At 39.2% G+C, this 20,042-nt stretch overlaps 1 protein-coding gene and 1 non-coding gene across 3 annotated transcripts in view; both read left to right on the forward strand.

Moving 5' to 3' along the window:
- Window positions 1-832: 832 nt before the first annotated feature.
- Window positions 833-20,042, forward strand: part of LOC115214870 — a 38,515-nt gene continuing 19,305 nt past the window's right edge. Inside the window, exons 1-4 of one of the 2 annotated variants that reach the window (XM_036505535.1) lie at window positions 833-898; window positions 16,439-16,786; window positions 17,962-18,889; window positions 19,504-19,558. In XM_036505535.1, coding sequence (XP_036361428.1) covers window positions 16,541-16,786; window positions 17,962-18,889; window positions 19,504-19,558 — 1,229 coding nt within the window. In that variant the 5' untranslated portion in view covers window positions 833-898; window positions 16,439-16,540. Of the gene's footprint in view, window positions 899-15,026; window positions 15,155-16,438; window positions 16,787-17,961; window positions 18,890-19,503; window positions 19,559-20,042 lie in introns of those variants that run through there. The other variant, XM_029783902.2, reaches the window with a different exon arrangement.
- On the forward strand, window positions 4,972-5,043 carry Trnaa-ugc. Its single transcript has one exon. It is a non-coding gene; the product is annotated as a tRNA-Ala (tRNA).

A 20,042-nucleotide genomic window follows, 5' to 3' on the forward strand; every position in this document is an offset into this window, starting at 1 on the left:
ACTGCATTTCGCTTGGAAGAGCTGAAAGAAATGCTTGATGGGTGGCAAGTCAACTGCTTCTTCGGCCAAGTGGAAATGGGGTGGTGGAAAGGCATCATCGTACCTTCAGGATCATGGCAGAGAGGGGCCATATTTCACCAATTGAGGCTGTATTTTGGTACAATATGCCACCCGGCTCAGGACAGGTTGAGGAGTCGGTGCCACACAGAGCAATATTCAGGTACAAGTGGTGGCATCCATGTGATCCGGGGCAGAGGAAGAGCACACCTTCGTGCAGGTCGGAGAAGAAGTTTGGGTAAAACCCCCAAACGCACGGTGTACATCACGATGAGGAAAGGGAACAATAACCTCCATCAATTTGAAGAACATCTCTGTCGATGGTATGCCACGCCACGTTTTGGATGTACGGAAGATTGTTCATGCCTCAGAGGATGGAATCAGCAGCAATGGGCAAGAAGATGAAGACAGAAACAGTAGGCAAGAAGAGGAAGACAGCATCAGTAGATATGATGATGAAGCCAGCAGCAGCATGCCAGGAACTCAGGCCAGTCCCGAGGTCGCACGGCAACCACAGAGGGAGTGGCACCCTCCTCCCTGGTTGGTTGATTATGAAACCAGTTAAGGTGTGAGTTCGGGAGCGAGGAGTGAGTGGGAAAGCCGGTTGAATGTTCTGTAGATCGGGGGGGGGGGGGGGCGTTATGGGCTGTGATGAGCTATGTGGTGTTGGTGAAGAGGATTGCAGATGAGGTAGACGGAAGTGAAGACTGCAGGGGCCGGCTGAACAGCCATGGGGCATGCGTGGGCCGGAAGCACGTGCGGGGAGTTCGATGAGAGACAGTAGCGTGCGAGGACGTGTTTATTTCTTGAGAGTGATTGCTCATCCCGCCTAGGTCAACAGGTAAGGTCTCTGTATTCCCTTCTCCCATTTGCTTCTTTTTCCTCCATCACACTACAGAGGACAACGAACACAGAAAGACAAAATAATGTCCCATTATATAACCATTTCGAACAATTACTTCAACATACTAAATTTTAAGCTTTCCATGGGTGCAACCTAACTAATATTATTAATGATAATCATGGCTTCAAATTTTGTCACCAGAGCAGCAATTTTGTGGGACGGGGACGAGTCGATTACATCGACCCTAGCGCTCATCCGAAGGGATGAAGGGCAAAGTCGACCTCGGTGGAATTTGAACTCAGAATGTAAGGACTGACGAAATGCTACTTAGCATTCTGCCTGGCGTACTAACAATTCTACCGGCTCGCTAATGATAACAATGGTTTTAAGAATAGTGATAGCAGTGAGGATAGCAACAAGAACAACAACAACAAAGACAACTATGAAAATATGCAAACCAACACTAACAACAACAGGAACAATAATAGAGAGAACCAGAGAGATAGTAGTGAGAGAAATGATGAGCTAGAGCTGTGGTTCCCAACCTTTTCACTACCAAGGACCCCTTTTATTTAAATGAGTTTTCCTACGGACCCCAGTATATTGAATAGTCTTGTCAGCTTAACATGTTCACAGACACCCTGTACTACTTTTGCGGACCACAGGTTGGGAACCACTGGGAGAGAAGAAGAAAATGTCGATAGCCAGCCTGCCAAACAACATTCAGGCAGTGCAACCTCACAACACCAACTTGAGAGAAATAACAATACAAGCACATGTAGAGAGGGAAAAGATTCTCCATGCTCACATCATGATGTGATCAAACCTCATAGGACTAAAGAAACGCACGACCAACAACTTTCAAGTTGCAAATAACGATGTCCCAGCGCTGTATAGACTCCGCAAGGATAAAAAAGCGACCACTGATCCAGTGGCAAGACCATCAAGAACGCCACAGAATCAACAAATGGAACCCCACCTGCGACGCAACAGGATGCATAATAGGCAGTATGGATGTGGTGTCTCTACATTCATCCACTGATGTTGATTTAGCTGTTGAGATGATCAGTGAGAGCGACATGGAGAAGATGGAACTGGTGGACCAGAGCCATACGAACCCACGATAACTACAATCACATAAGAAAAATGGTTGCACATGCGGTAGGTGTGAGTACCAAAGTTACATGAAAGGGCCACGTGTTCAAGTTTAATGACAAGATATGAGCCCAAAAAGAGGGTGCAGCCATCGGTGTCAGTATGCTATTGTGGGACAGAAGACCTCAAAGAATGCTTAGCAGAGAGCTCCATAACCCTAAACATGTGCTCCCGTTTTGTGGATGGTATCAACATAGTGGAAAAACACCCCTGCAAGACAGTGGTGCTTTTCAATGAACTAGAAGCTAACTTTATGAAGGGCATCCAGCATGTAGCTAACTCCATCCACTTGAATATTTAAGTAACAACAAATTTCCTTAGCAAAGACCCTAACAACAGACAATCGATTTTAGACACACAACTCTGGCTGGAAACCAGGAGCAACAAGGTCCAGATCCTTCATTCCCACTATACCAAACCCATGGCCTCTAAATACGTCTACGTGAACGCAGCTCTTGCAGATAATATCAAGTTCAATATCCTAAAAGCGGACTTGTTAAAGCTGATGAGAAACGTATCATGCATGTGCGACCCAACGGAATTAGAAAGACACATACAACACTTCATATCTATCGTATCCAGTTATCTGAGTACAGCCAAACAGATGGGATCAGAGTATACAAAGGATTCAAGGGTAAGTTCAAGACCATAATAGAGAATGGGATCTCCCGGCGAAACAAGAGTAAATTGTGGAATAGCAAAGAAAGAACCAAAAAGACAGATAAAGCCAACTCATGGTATGACAACCGAGAATATCGGAATTTCATGTTCGTTTATGCTACCCCTGGGGGCGAATTAGCATACCTTTTTAGGAAAACGTTAGATAAGATAAATCAACAATTAAAGTTGTGAAAATGTCAAGGAACCAAATAAAATCCTTGATCTGTAGAACACATCCATTTGGAAGAACCTCTTGAATGGATGGCAACTGTATAGTGTATGGGATAAACCCACAAATTACCAAATTTAGTTCTTGTTTTGACGAAGAAATAAGGAACCGGGGTGGGATAAATAAATTTGTATAAGATTTACGATATTCTCAGTAGCAATAGCAATGTTGAAGATGTGAAACTTTTACAACTGGGAATCGAAATGAAAACAACTCGCCAAGAGTTGTGTGGAAAATAATGCGCGCATAACATTTTTCAGGCAGAGTTTCCTCAAGTGATTAATTATTGTTTGTTGTCAGTCATAATTTGTTCTTTGTAATCAAATAGATATGATTTTACAATTATTACGTGAGTAGCTTGGAGAATAAAGTTTAAAGTTGAAAAGAAAAGCAGCATAATGAAAGTAGATGATTTCAGTAATAGGGATGTATGAAAATCAGACTCGACTTTTCTACATTACCGAAACGAAAACTGAATGCATAATTCAGACTTTTACATTCAAGAGATGACATTAATTATCGAGCTTTATACGAGAGAAGAATATGATTGTATCACACACAAAGTATGTAAAATTATGGGTGGCGGGGAATCAAAAATAAAAAATTAGAGGGGTGCATAATTTGTCGATTTTGAAGCAATCGCTTTTTCCTTTCGGTAATTCAAGAAAACCAAGTCAGATTTTGACATTTATCATTACTGTTGCTCCCAGTTTTAATTACCCCGTTTTCATCCTATTTTTACTTGATACAAAATATAATTTGGGGGCGTGACTATCTAAATATTACCAACTAGAATGTTTTTTTAATAAATGTCTATATGGAGTGATATCTATTTGTTTAGTAAACATATTTAGTTTCGATGTGAACAGGGTCGCTAATGGTATGCAAAGCTCAGCAAATAAACGTCAAAATAAAAATGTTATTTTGATCGCAACGTTGCAACACATAACAAAATGTTCAATAGAGGCAGCACGCCAACGAAAACCTAAGACTCAATAATTAGAGCCAAACTGAACGGTGCGCACACACACAAATCTAGCGTAGTTATCCTATAAAGAGCATCACAAACAGATGGATATGTCTGTATAGGGATGTGCGTGTCGTTTATTATATATTTTTTCGTTAATTCTTGCCTTTTCGTTTTATATAGTTTCGTCATAATTCGTTCTTTTCATCGTTCAATCTAGAGACCCCGCCTTTTTTTTCTTTTCACTTATCTTACTGTCCTTCATGGTCGCTCATTTAAACCCCCAGCAACATTTTGCTGCTGACGCCGTCAAATTGAACAATATTATCGATAAGGCATCGAAATTGTGATGATTTTTAGTTGATAACTAATAAAGGATAAACGTGTTCACGCCCTTTGTACGTATTTTCCCCTGTTTTCCGTATGTTTCTACATCGTTCTCTGGTATGGCCTATATTTCTACCTAATTACTGTCAAGGTGTTGCATACCGAATTATGGCACGAACACCCTTCCGTAAATAATTTTTGGCAATTAATTTTTCGTACTTGATTTAGACACATGCAAACTCCCAAATAATTTACAGTAGTAAATTTGATAGGTTTCCTTTTGCTTCTGCTTTTCTAAAAAAAAAGAGGAAAAAATTGATTTTAAAAACTTTTCTCGAGTAAAAGATCATTTTGCTTCGTGAATTAGGAATTAAAACGGACGAAGCTTGGAATAGTCCATTTTATAATATTCGGTTGACAACATACAAATACGAAGACGTTACATTTTATACAAACATGTGGCTACGTATTAAAATTATGTATAGATGCACTAGCTCTTTTCTTTTTATCGATTATCGATAATCTAGTTTTCTCAGCAGCTACTACCTTAAATAGTGGGTGTGTAATAGAAAAAAATCAAGAATGTGGCGAGAAACATTTATTTAAATTTTTCGAATATCAATTATAGATGTTGTAATCAGTAAAAATATTGATATTATACAGCAGAAATTTTGAAAAGCATTTAGCAATGTTAAGAATAATAAGCTAAAATAAGAAACCTATTTTCAATCGGGGGATGTAGCTCAGTGGTAGAGCGTTCGCTTTGCATGCGAAAGGCCCCGGGTTCGATCCCCGGCATCTCCAGAATTTTTTTGCGTTGGATTATAAATTTTCTTTGATTTTTCATCCTACTTCGTGTTAAACTCATTGATTTTGTTACCTTTCTTTTGCTTTTTGAGTCATTAGAATGCGACCGAGCTGGGGCACCAACTTAAGGATTTAGTTAAACAAATTGTTTTTAGTACTTATTTTTAAAGTCTGGCACTTATTCTATTGATGCCTATTGCCGAACCGCTAAGTTATAGGGGCATAAACAAGCCAACACCAGTTGTCAGTTGGTGGTGGAGAACAAACACACAGGCTTACACATATACAGTAATATGTCTACCAAATTCACTCACAAGGCCTTGGTTAACTCAGGCCTATAGTAGACCAAGGTGACGTGCATTGAGACTGAATCTAAAACCATGTGGTTGCCAAGCTTCCTAATTACACAGCCATGCCTGCTCCTATGAAGCTGTATATAGACCTTTTTATTATATTATGAGGTGTAGTATTTTTTCTTTTAAATCTATTTTTACTATAAATACTGACGGCTTTTTAAACAAAACTTCAGATTTTGTGCTTTGTAAGACAGTTTTTGTGAACAAAGCTTGTTGGCAGTAATACGCCAAAAGGATTTTAGTGAAACAAAAACGGCTTTCATAACATCTAGCTGGCAGAACCGTTAGCACGCCGGACGAAATGCGTAGCCGTATTTCGTCTGCCGTTACGTTCTGAGTTCAAATCCCGCCGAGATCGACTTTGCCTTTCATCCTTTCGGGGTCAATACATTAAGTACCAGTTACGCACTGAGGTCGATGTAATCGACTTAATCCGTTTGTCTGTCCTTGTTTGTCACCTCTATGTTTAACCCCTTGTGGGCAGTAAAGAAATATATTATAAAAGACTTTAGAAGCATTTACCTAAAGTTAAAGACATGACTGTAAGGTGAAGAAGCTCACACTTGGCAACTGTGAGGTTTCAAGTTTCAGTGCCACTTGTCACACCCTGAGCAAGTGTCTTCTATTATAGCCCAAGGCCGACCAGTACCTTGTGAGGGTATTTGCTAGATGTATACTATGTAGAAGCCCATAATGTGTGTGTATGCGTGTGTACGAGTGTGTATGTGTGTGTGTATGTGTTTGAGTTTGCACCCCACCACACACACACACACTTGATAACCAGTGTAGGATTGTTTATATCCCCTGTAACTTCACATTTTGGCAAAATAGACCAATAGAATAAGTACCAGGCTTTTAGAAAAATGTACTGGGGTCAATTTGTTTGACATTTTCAAGGTGATGCCCCAACATGGCCACAGTCCAATGGCTGAAACAAATAAAAGATGCAGGATAACTGACACTTCAATAATGTGATTGTTAAAGAAATTATAATTTTAACATGTTAAGCTATAAAAGTTCCCCATCTCTGTTGTAGAATGGTCAAATATTCTATCATCATCATCGTTTAACGTCTGCTTTCCATGCTAGCATGGGTTGGACAGTTTGACTGAGGGCTGGCGAACCAGACGGCTGCACCAGGCTCCAATATTGATCTGGCAGAGTTTCTACAGCTGGATGCCCTTCCTAACGCCAACCACCCCGAGAGTGTAGTGGGTGCTTTTACGTGCCACCATCACAAGAGCTAGTCTGGTGGTACTGGCAACAACCTCGCTCAAATCTTTTTACACATGCCAAATGAAACAAGAGAACAAAAAGGATTTAACCAAATACCAGTAATGATGGTCTTTTAACTTGGCCATCATCCTCATCGTGAATATCATCATCGTTTTATCTCCTGTTTTACTCTGCTTGCATGATTCAGATGGAATTTGTTGAGGCAGATATTCTATGACCATGTGCCTGGTACAATGAAGAACACTGAAATATGTTTGAGATTTCTGATTTTAAAAATACCTATTTTTATTATAAACCGAAAATGTTGTCCTTACTACAAATGACAGACACCGAGATAGTTAGGAGCTGGTTGTTTTTGGACTAAGCATGAGAGTAGTAGTTGTCAAGATGTTAGTTGGTCATTGTGTGTTGCTGTTGCCATCCATCTATTGTTTTTATTATGACAGCTCTCTGGTCAGCTGCTGCTCCGACTACTGTCTTCTGCATCTGGCCTGATGTTTGCTGTCTGTTAGTAATGGCTAAAATGCACAGTGGTGATTTTGCTCAGAAAAAGTGTACCAAAGATGAAATTGTTGTTAAGTCTGGTTCCAAATGAAGTCTGGAATCATTATCATCATCATCATCATTTAACGTCCATTGTCCATGCTGGCATGAGTTGGATGGTTTCACTGGATCGGCATGCTGGAAGGCTGTGCTAGGCTCCAGTCTGATTTGGCATTGTATTCTATGGCTGGATGCCTTTCCTAATGCCAACCACTCTGAGAGTGTAATGGGTGCTTTTACGTGCCATGAGCACAGGTGCCATTTGTGACACTGGTATTTGCCCAGAAACATCAGCACGCCGGGTGAAATGCTTAGCGGTATTTTGTCTGCCATTACGTTTTAAGTTCAAATTCCGCCGAGGTCGACTTTGCCTTTCATCCTTTCGGGGTCGATAAATTAAGTACCAGTTACACACTGGGGTCGATGTAATCAACTTAATCCCTTTGTCTGTCCTGGTTTGTACTTTCTGTGTTTAGCCCCTTGTGGGTAGTAAAGAAATAGGTATTTGCCATGACTGCAATTTTGCTCAGCTTGATAGGTCTTCTTCTCAAGCACAGCTTGATTTTTTGATGACATTGGTAACATTCTAACGAATCATGATCATATTCTTGATTTGTTGTTTTTTGGCATCAGATATGAGGATCTGGGTTTGGTTGCTAACTATTCCTGCTACATGCCCTTCATGTGCACCAAGCCTCACTTGATTCCATATAAGATACTATTTTCAAATGGACAAACTTGTTTTCATAGAAGATTTGAAATGAGCAATATTGCTTGCATGATGATGATGCTCATTTTCAACTATCATGCAATATCAAGACAAGAAGACAACAAACAGGCTTCTTTCAGTTTCCAATCACCAATTCTACTCTCAAGGCTTTGTTTGGCCCAGGGCTATAGAAGGTACTTGCCCAAAGTTTTATGTAGGACTGATTGAACCCCAAAACACATAGTTTAAAGAGTGAACTTCTTAACTTCATAGCAATGCCTCCACCTACACACACACACATATACATGTGTGTATGTGTGTGTATATACATACATACATACATACCTAGAAAGAGAGAGATAGATACATATATACAAACATGTGTGTGTGTGTGACTCAGTGGTTATACCATCAGGCTTGCAATTATGAGGTAATGAGTTCAACTCCCAGACCAGGCTGTGTGTTGTGTTCTTGAGCAAGTCACTTTATTTCATGTTACTCTAGTTCACTCATCTATAGAAACGAGTTGTGACATCACCGGTGCCAAGCTGTGTCAGCTTTTGCCTTTCCCTTGGATAACATTAATGGTGATGGTGGTGGGTAGCCAAAAGGGCAGCTAGGTATCAGGTATACATGGCAAAATGAGTAGCTGAAGGTAAGAGATTTGCAAATGTACTTCAGTGTGAGGATCAGAGGCATAAGGTGTTCAGGATTGCAAAACTATGTATCAGAGAAAATAGAGGTGTGGTAGGTGAGAAATGTGTGTGAATGGATAATTGTATGCTTGCATTTAGTGACTCAGAGAAGAAAGATACATGGAAGTGTCACTATAAAAGGTTACTAAATGTAGAAAATGAATTGGAGAAGGAGAGCCTACCAAATATCAAATCAATCGAGGGACCAGCCATCAGAGTTGATAGCAGCATAATAGATAAGGCAATTAAGGACATGAAGACAGAGAAAGCCCCTGGGCCATCAGGAATCACTGCTGAGATGATTCAAATTTCCAGTGGAGTAGGTTACAGCTTAGTCACCCATATAGTTAATCAGGTTATTCAGGAAGGCACCATCCCCAATGACTGGTGTAGTAGTATTATAGTCAGCTGCTACAAGGGTAAAGGTGATGCCTTAGCTAGAAACAACTACAAAGGTATTGAATTGCTAGACTGACTCATGAAAGTTACTGAGAGGGTTATAGCTCAATTGATTAGAAAAAAATTAAACTAGATGAGATGCAGTTTGGTTTTGTACCTGGGAAGAGTACCACAGATGCCATCTTCCTAGTGAGACAGCTGCAGGAAAAATACTTGGCCAAAAGTAAGCCATTGTACTTAGACTTGTCAACCTTGAGAAAGCTTTCGACAGAGTTCTCCGCTCAGTTATATGGTGGTCTCTAAGGAAGTTAGGAGTAGAGTAGAGAAGTGGCTTGTTAGAGCTGTTCAAGTGATGCTGTCAGTAAGGTGAGAGTCGGCCATGAATACAGTGATGAATTTAGCGTACAGGTAGGGGTTAACCAGGGATCAGTTTTCAGCCCACTCTATTATAGTCCTCCAAGCTATAACAGATGAAATCAAAACTGGGTGCCCATGGGAACTGCTATACGCTGATGACCTTGCTCTTATTGCAGAATCTTTAGCAGAATTTGAGAAGAAATTCTAGGTATGGAAACAAAACCTGGAATCAAAGGGCCTTAAGGTTAACTTAGCAAAGACCAAAGATGTTGTAAGAAAGATGATAAAACTCTCCTTCTATCAGGTAAATGACCCTGCTCAATATGCAGGAAAGGAGTTGGAATAAATTCCATTTGCTGCACCCAGTGTAAACTATGGACACATAAGAGGTGCAGTGGAATCACAGGTAGATTAAGAGATAAAGTCATCTTTGTATGTAACAGATGAGCAGGAACAATAAGCACAAAGAGCACATGTGACTTAGATTCTCTCAAATGCCCAGGAGGCTCTTTTGAGGTTGTAGATAGTTTCTGTTACCTAGGTGACCAAATTAGCAATGGTGAAGGATGTTCTAACAGTAATGTTTCTAAAATAAGAATTGGGTGGAGGAAGTTCAGGGAGCTATTACCTCCATTGGCAATAAAAGGACTCTCTCTCAAGATGAAAGGTAGACTATATGATGCTTGTGTGCATATGGCTATACTCCATGGTAGTGAGACATGGGCTCTGAATGCAGAAGACATGCATAGATTGGAGAGTAATGAAGTCTGGTGCAGGCTTCTGCCTTGCCAGCTCTTGTGAAACCGTCCCACCCATGCTAGCATGGAAAGTGGACATTGACCAACAATGATGATGATGATGATGAGTCAACTCAATATGTTCAACTGTTAATCCAGACATGTTTTTTCTCTCTCCATCTGTTTTCTCTCCTCATTCCTTTCTGTAGAAGAGCATAAGCTTGAAACATCAAAAACTTCTTCCATTTTTCCTGTGGTTCACCTTAGGAAAGGCATCCAGCTGTAGAAGCCAAACCAAAACAGACAATGGAACCTGGTGTGTCTCCTGGTTTTGCCAGTGTGGGATGACGTCAGCAGCTGGGGAGCTGACCGGAACTTGGGGCTGACTGGAAGGGGCAACAGTGACGTGCACGCAGGTAGGGCAGGATTCTGCCCTTTTGAGCATGGTCGCCGAGCAAGAAAGACGGGCCAGCAAGTTGTTAAGGTTGGGAGAAGCATCTGCTATTTCTAGCGTTTGGGTCAGGCTGTGTTGAAGGATCCATTACCGCTGAAGGGTCTCCATCTGAGCAAAGAGAAGGTAGGTGCCTTTATTTCGAATCTCTCACATACACCACAGCCAGCTCCTGCCAAACTGTCCAACCCGTGTTAGCATGGAAAATGGGTGCTTTATACACAAAGGAGTACAGGTGCTATTTATGTGGCACTGGTATATTACCTATGTCTATCAGTCAACTGTTTTATGGCTAATATGAATGTTGTCTGTGTAATGGATATGAGGAATGACAAAATTTGGAATGGAGAAATGTTCAATGTGTGGTACTTGAATGATACAACACTGGGCAGTCCAGATGAGTCTGTCACAGATAACCTCCACAACAGTATTCTAGCTCCATTGCCTTTTGGATTCAAGAAAACCTGCTCATATTTACTCTGAAGTGATACATACAACTTATGACAGAAGCCATTTTACTGATGTAAACAGTATTTGATCTGTCTTGATTGAGCTGCAACTGATAACAAGGGATGATATCTATATTCTCAGCTTACTGATTTATTTGAACGCTGTCTAAAAGTACCTGGAATCCAAACAAGAAAACCTGACAAAGATGACCGACAGATTGTATTGGATTGATTCTTATTAAAACTTTTTTCTGTTGAAGAACTGCTTTGCTCTTCTGAAATTTCTCTTTCCACTGAGACACAAACCATGCTATCTCCAGTCAGGACATCTTAATGAACCTGATGCTGCCATTTAGTCATGTATGGGATTCATCTGCAGTATCATCTTTATGACACTGGCCAGAAGTTAGTGAAACTTGCTTCAAGGTTGGACAGCCATATCTTCTGCTCAGTATCTGTTTTAACAGTGAAGGTATGTGGCTTAGGGGTTTGCGGTGTTTGGTTCGTGATTTTAAGGTTGTAAGTTCAATACCCTGTGGTGCATCATGTCATTGAACAAGACACTTTATTTCACATTGCCCCAGTCTGCTCAGCTGGCCAAAATGAGTTGTACCTGTAATTCAAAGGGCCAGTCCTGTTACATTCTGTGTCACACTGAGTCTCCCTGGAAACTATGTTAAGGGTACACATATCAACTGGAACCCTAATCGTCATAACTGGCAGAGTGCCAGTTTTCATCTGTCTGGATATCACCAGCCCCCTTTTTCCCCTTCACTGCCTCCAGCCATTCACTCATCCATAGCATATCCAAGTCCAGACTGCGAGTATAAGACGGTGTGGGTTGTCTAGGTTCATAATGTCTTCGCTATTCCCCAGAATCAACAAAACAGTAACAATATCAAGTGTAATTTCACCAATATGGTCATTGTTTTCCAAACTTTTTTCTTTCATAACTCCTTCACTTAAGGTCAATAAAGGGATCTTTTCGGTTTGAACGGCAGTTTTTTCTAGTGGTGTCATATGAAATTGTCACTCATAATTATGACCCTAGTATCGATCTATTGCATTTCAATCTGTTTTAGGGTTAGGGTTAGTTAGGGTTAAAGGTGGAGGAAGGGTATCTTTTTTTCTTCAGAAATGTAAATAAACCCAATCTGTTTCTTAAACGAGGGACATATTCATACGGCACAGAATGTTTTCACCTCAAATAGACGTCATTGATTGGTTGAAATTGCAGAAATCGAAGAAATCTTACAAACTATAGAATTTTCTCAATAAAGCCAAGAGAAAAAGATGTTTTATAAACACATTCTACCAGTATACGAAGTTTAAAAGTGTTTAGTTACGTGAAAATTATTTTTAAAAAACCGAAAAGATCCCAATAAAGTAATTCATTATTCTGTTAAGTCGCCTTCTTTCAGCGTTGTCGTATATTCCAGTAACGAGTGATCCTACACTAGTAAATTTTAATGTTTACCTCAGCATGATGACATAATCCATTCTTGTAGTAAAGGGAAACAACCAATGCTGTAGTCAGCGAAAGGTTATCTCCCTTCATAACTATTTACTTTCTTCAGTCCTAGTTTGTGGTTGCTAACATCTCTGCCGTAATTTTACAAAATATAGTGTCGCATTCTCACCATTTAAATGGCAGTTGACAAACATTCTTTGAACGAATGAATAACTGCAAATATTTTCTCACGAAACCTTTGGTGTCGGGCCATTGATCACTATTGAAAGAATATTTATCTACCTATGTGATGCTGAGCCCCATTTCTTCCAGTTCATCACAAACACACACGTGCATACACACACACAGATACGCTTTACAATATAGTGCGATATGATGATTTGGCTGCTATTTTCAAGCAAGTCAAGAGAACCAGTGTGAGGGTCAGAAATTTAGGGTTATTTTTCTTGTAGTGACAGTGATATTGTGTTACCTGAAGCTTGTTGCAGCAACCGTGGAGGCGCAATGGCCCAGTGGTTAGGGCAGCGGACTCGCGGTCGTAGGATCGCGGTTTCGATTCCCAGACCAGGCGTTGTAAGTGTTTATTGAGCGAAAACACCTAAAGCTCCACGAGGCTCCGGCAGGGGATGGTGGTGATCCCTGCTGTACTCTTTCACCACAACTTTCTCTCACTCTTACTTCCTGTTTCTGTTGTACCTGTATTTCAAAGGGCCGGCCTTGTCACTCTCTTTGTCACGCTGAATATCCCCGAGAACTACGTTAAGGGTACACGTGTATGTGGAGTGCTCAGCCACTTACACGTTAATTTCACGAGCAGGCTGTTCCGTTGATCGGATCAACTGGAACCCTCGTCGTCGTTGATCGGATCAACCGGAACCCTCGTCGTAACCGACGGAGTGCTTCCAGTTGCAGCAACAAATTGTCTCTCATCTGTCCTAACAGTCTTTCATTGTACAGGTCATCTGTTTGTGTGCCCTGCCTTGTGTTCCTAGCAATTTATTGTGGAAAAACTGCGAGCGCATTTGGTCATTTGGTTTCCAACCTGTGGCGTTTGAGATGTTCAGAGGGACAGGGCCACTAATCGCAAAGTTATTATCAACGGTGGCAGCTCGCCCAACCGATGCGTCAGGTGATTCCCACGAGGTCACTTGGCTTTCTAAACGCCTTAGCCTCGCCATCGCCCGTGGTAATGCTGCGAGCGTGCTGGCTTGCTTCAGTAGGTTCCGTTAAACCTTGTGGTGTGTGATAAAAAGATTCCCAACGAATGGTTTCAATACAGTTTTGACAGAAAGATTTGGAAGAATTAGATGAAAGTTCTCCGATAATTTTCTTTCATGTAAATGAATGCTTATGTCAATTTAAGAATTTGCCAGTAAAACCTTATAAAATGACAATGTTCTACAGCAGGGGTGGGGAAACCTTTCAGTGCGGCGGGCAAAGATTTCCAAAGAAAAAGGTCCGCGGGCAGATCACAAGTTCTAACTCTTATATCTGTGTCAATGTTATATATATCTATGTATAATTCGAGACAAATTAATAAAGATAAGTTTAAGACATTAAATTAAAGCGTAACATTTTCATTAACGCCGCCACTGAATTTAGGACATTTATATTACCTATATTTTTTTTTAGGTAGAATGTAGTTGGGTCTCAAGGGGGTGGTACAAACCTAACAATGTGTTTTATTATGAAAACAAAATTTCCATTCAAATGAAAATTGTTTACATTAAAACAATACTAAATATTCGTAGCGAAGAAGTGAGGTGATTAATACGTGAATACTACTCATTTTGTTATGCTTGGGGACGGTCATCTTTAGCCAATTAAACACGCACTATTTATTTGATCTTCACTTTAGCTTTATTATTATTAGTAGTAGTAATTGTCCCAGGAAGAATAAGAGGTTGAAAAAAATGTCACCCTTTGTAAAGCTGAACATATACAGAATCAAACGCCATAAAGTTACCCTCTCGATGTTCCACTATTTCTACAAAAACGTATTGCCGTTCATGCTACCCCTGTAGGTATGGTTACTAGCTTTTGTTTTTATAATTTTAGATCAATATTAGACATACCTACATAAGTGTGCACTTCCTCACCACAAACTTTATTTCCTCATAACTTTCAGAAAAATTAGTTCTTTAATGAAATTTTCTACAAATATCTTTCAGATGGTGTGGATTACGATCATATCGCAATTTAACGCGAAAAAAGAAAAAGCAAGGCGGGCGTGCACACATACAAACTATAAATTTTGAAAAAATTGTGATTGTGTGTCAGTATGTTTGTGTGCGCGCAGACTCTTTTTTTCCCCCACATTAAATTCCGATATAAACGTTATCTACACCATCTGAAAAGTATTTGTAGAAAATTTCATTAAATAACCATTATTCTGAAAGTTATGAGGAAATGGAGTCGGAAGGGGCACACTTGAATAGGGTGTACCCAATATTAAAGGCTAATGAATAGTTGTGACATTCATTGTATAGATAGCAAAAGTAAAGCAATTTCCACTGAGTATCGAAACCGCATCACCAGCATGACAAATAGTCATAACACAGTTGTCTCCCTTATCGGTGTCACCTTAAAATATCTTCTCTTAAAAATGTTCTGATAAGAATTTTCATTCCTGTGCGAAGTTAAATATGAAATATTCGCCAGAATTTGCTGTTTTGCAAAGCACTTTTAAATTGTTTGAGAAATTTGTTGAGTATAGATTTTGTTTATTCTCCCAAATCATTATTTTGATGTTATTTGCTCTTCTTCTTCTGCCTTGCTGTTTGTTGTTATCGTTTATCCACTTTGGTTGTCTTCATAGTTTTTACATAAGATTTGATTACTTTTAAAATTTTTTATCAAAAGTTGAAAAGCATATAATTTGATTAAAGAAATATGATATTGAAGAAGATGGAGAATTTGTTTCTAAAGTTTAAATAAATCTGTCTACAAAACAAACAATTACTTTATTTACACAAAATTAAGCGCTCGAACAACACGTGTGAATTGTTTACAAAATTTTGCCCGATTTAAGTTTATGCGAAATAGAAACGGCAAAAGTACAACTTAGTTTTAAAATAATTTTCAGTATTCTTATTTTACAAAAAAACAACAAAAAAAAAAAACGAATGTCTTATGAGGAACTGACTGGATCGGTAGAGCGTCAGAAGAAATGTTTTGGTGGTATATGTTCCGGCTCTTTTCGTTTTGAGTTCAAATCCCACCTAGATCAACTTTGCCTGTCATTCTTTCATTGTCGATGGAATAAAATACCAGTGAAGTACTTCAGTCCATGATATCAACTAGCCTCTTCCTCTTAAAATTTTGCTTAAATCCTGACACAATTATTGTTATATGTTATACTGTTTTGTTTTGTTTTTAAATAAATACATTTTCAGAAAGACTGGCCTAATCACTTGCTAAGTTGTGATTGGGACAGGAGAGCATAGAGGTCCATAATCACCATGGTACATGAAAGGAGAGTTATACCTCTGGCCAACATATATATACGCAAAAAATACACATTAGCTTGAAAACTGAGTCACTGTAATAAAATGTTAAATCTCTTCATCAGAAGTGTTATGATAACAAACACGACTAGACAGCTGTCTTGTACTATTTATCTATTCCCTATGACCATTAAAGCCAATGTACCTGTAACGTGAATTATATGAATTTTCATCCAAGGCATTTGGTTTTAAATGAAATAATAATCCTTTCTACTAAAAGTACAAGGCCTGAAATTTTCTGGGAGGAGACTAGACGATTACATCGACCCCAGTGTTTCCCTGGTACTTAATTTATCGATCTCTAAAGGATGAAAAGCAAAGTCAACCTCAGTGGAATTTGAACTCGGAGCGTAATAATAATATTAATAAGAGTAATATGCTAGCACTCACTTTTAAAATAATAAAAATAATTTTCTGCAGTAAAAAATTTCTGAATTACTTTCAAGTGTTGCTAATTTTTTCTTATTTTTTTCTCTGTTCTAGATTAAAGAATCAAATAAAGATCTTTCTTCACTTTCCAAGAAATGCTGTCAACAGTTCAGTCCTGTACTTGTTGACACAATCAATGAAGTATGCAATGGTTTGATGGCAGACAACGATTCTGGTTTTACAAAAGAACACTGGCAATTCACTTTACATTTAGTTATCTTCCTGAAACTAATTGCTCACAAACAACTGGAAGAAGAGTCTCTTTGGAATCAGTTACGGGAGGAGAATGTCTGTAAGGACACAGATTTGCTGGCCATTGCTCAGACAGTATTGCCACACATTGCTCCTGTTGTGTACTTTGAATTAGTGACGAGCTGCAACTGGGAAGGATATTATATGAGGGTAAGGATAATAATGCTTTCTAATTTTAGCACAAAGCCTGAAATTTGGCGGGAGAGAGCTAGTCAATTACATCAACCCCAGTGGGAAACTGGTACTTATTTTGTTGACCTTGAAAGGATGAAAGGCAAAATCGACCTTGGCAGAATGTAAAACCAGAAGAAATGCTGCTAAGCGTTTCGTCTAGTGCACAGATGATTCTGCTAGTTTGCCATTTTCTTAATAATAACAATAATGTCTTTCTTCCCCCTTTTTTCTTTCACCTGATTTTGTAAATGAACAGTCTGTTGTGTTTATTATAATGGCCTACCAATGTATACAATGAGTTTCTTTGCCCTAGGTGTCAGGAAGACACTCGGCAAGAAATGGAAACAAAATTAAAAGGAAAGGATAATCATAATAATGCTTTCTAATTTTGGCACAAGGCCTGAAATTTTGGGGAGGGTGGGAGCTAGTTGATTACATTGACCTCAGTGTGCAACTGCTACTTATTTTATTGACCCTCACCCCCACTCCCAAATGATGAAAGGCAAACCTTGGCAGCATTTGAAGTCAGAATGTAAAACTGGAAGAAATGCTGCTAAGCATTTTGTCCAGTCCACTAATGATTCTGCCAGCTCACTGCCATGATGATGGTGATGGTGGTGGGTGCCAGTTACATGACACCACCATTGGCCACAACTAAGATTTCACTTGGCTTGACGAGTCTTCTCAAGCACAGCATATCGCCAAAGGGCTTGTCTCTTAGACACATATTTTTATCTTAAACAGCTCTGGCATCTTGTCACCATCATCTCCATTTTTTTTCCAGCTACTCCCATCCACCCTTATATAATGTTGGGTAGCTATGTATCTCCTCTATAGCTAGGCACCTGTGTTTGTCCCTCTATCATACTTAAACCTCTCAACACCTGGTATAAAACCACCTCTTCCTCTTAAATACTTCTCCACTCCTTAGTTGACACTTACGAAGGCCCAACTTCTCTTGCAAGTCATTTGGTGGCCTTGCTAATATTAGCTGCATGAAAACAAAAGCATTAAATACTCAGTGGAAAGTGGTTGGTATTAGGTAGGGTATTCAGCCATTGAAGCCATGTCAAAGTTGATGATGATGACAATGGCGGCAGCAGCGTAGCACTCACAATAATAGTAATAATTTATTAATATTCTGATTTCAGAACCTTATTCTGCTGGATGAAGCTGATGTTCACAGTCTTATTAGAAAAATGTTACAGTATTGTCTGGAGGAGCCTCAATCATTAAAAGACATCCCTTTGCTTTCCTCTGTTACAATGATGGTTGTCAGGACATGTCTCCCAGAAGTTATCCTTGATGTTTCACAACCCTTAATCAAAAGAAAGTTTGCTACATCATGTTTTCTGCAAAGCCTCAAGCTGAAGTCTTTTATCGATATGATGAATGCCAATCCCAACTTATTAAATGAAATTCTTCAATGCCTCAAAGAGTTACTGTTGTTATCCACTTGTCATTCTACAGAATCTAAACCAAATCCTGGCATTGCTCATGCTTCTCAGACTGATGGTCTTTTCTTTCATCTCACATGTCTCTGGGTGGCCTTCTGCAGCACACACTATGATATTCATATCAAGCTTATTGATCTTATGAATGACATGGCTGTGCAAGAAGTGAGAGAGATGGCATATCCTGATGTTGCGCAAAATGTATCCCAGTATTTACAAAAGGAAAATGATTTAGAATCACTTATGGAAATGGATAGCTCTGTAAATGAGTTCTTTCAGAAAATCCCATCTCTTTTTGAATTTAATAGCTGCATTTCTACAGCTCCAGATCCCAGACTGCTCATAGAAAACATCTATTTGTATTTAAAATGGAGAGCAAACCTTGAAGATCCAAAACCCTTACAAGATTTTGACATATTTTCTGTTGATAAATGTAGTGACATTTTCCATTCTCTTCTTCTAAAACTTACTTGTACAAACACCTTGGTGGAAGAATCTCCAGAACTTTTGAAACATGTTGAGTTTATTACTCAGTATTTTGGCCAGAACATGCACTCATTGTCATCCTCTGATAACAAGCAATTTCTAAACTTAGATCCCCCGTCTGTTGAGAGAAACCCTTCAGGTAAGGCACCTTTATGTTTAATCTCTTATATTTAACCTCTCAAAAAAAAAATAGTGGAGTTGATGGACCTCTAGTCTATGGCAAATGGATTCAAATTCTAGTGGAGTCATAAACACATTTTATTTCATCATCATCATCATCATTTAATGTCTGTTTTCCATGCTGGCATGGGTTGGACGGTTTGACAGGAGCTGGCAAGGCTGGAGAACTGTTCCAGGTTCCATTTGTCTGTTGTGGCTTTCCTCTCAATCCTTTCTGTCGAAGAGTGTAGACTTGAAATGTCAAAGACTTTTCCATTCATCCCAAGCATTGAACTAATACACCTGCTTGTTATTCCTTCACCTGTCTTTATCTTTTGGTCATTGTTTAATGTCTGCTTTCCATGCTGGCATGGGTTGGCCAGTTTTATATACATATATATATATATATACACAGGCATATTTGTATGTTTAAAAAAATTTCCTCTTTTTGCTCTAGAAATGCTCCTTTTTCTTAAATAAGCTGAATAAGATCAATAAATAATTTTTTTTCCTCAATTTGATGATTTAAGCATTAGAGGCTTAAATTCTTTCACATCAAAACTTTTTTTCCATCTCTTCCTAACATTTTTACAGATGTTTTTCTTGAGATGTTTGCAAACAGAAAAATTGACGATTGGAAAGACAAGAGGTAAATTATTTATGTTTTAATATTTTTTTCAATAAAAATTAAAGAATTGTAATTAAATAACTGATAGGTTTAACACAGTTCAAATAGTTCAGCAATGGAACATCTGATGTATATTTGGCTAGTGTTTATCTTAGAAAATGAATGCACCTCATAGGCAGCAACCCTCTAATTCATTTAGTTTGTTTGGGTTGTCGTTGCTCCTTTACTTGTTTCAGTCATTTGACTGTGGCCATGCTGGAGCACCACCTTTAGTCGAGCAAATCGACCCCAGGACTTATTCTTTGTAAGCCTAGTACTTATTGTATGGGTCTCTTTTGCCGAACTGCTAAGTTACGGGGACGTAAACACACCAGCATCGGTTGTCAAGCGATGTTGGGGGGACAAGCACAGCCACACAAATATACACACACATACATATATACGACAAGCTTCTTTCAGTTTCCATCTACCAAATCCATTCACAAGGCTTTGGTCAGCCCGAGGC

Source organism: Octopus sinensis, linkage group LG8 (assembly GCF_006345805.1).
Source record: "Octopus sinensis linkage group LG8, ASM634580v1, whole genome shotgun sequence".
Classification (NCBI taxonomy): Eukaryota; Metazoa; Mollusca; class Cephalopoda; order Octopoda; family Octopodidae; genus Octopus; species Octopus sinensis.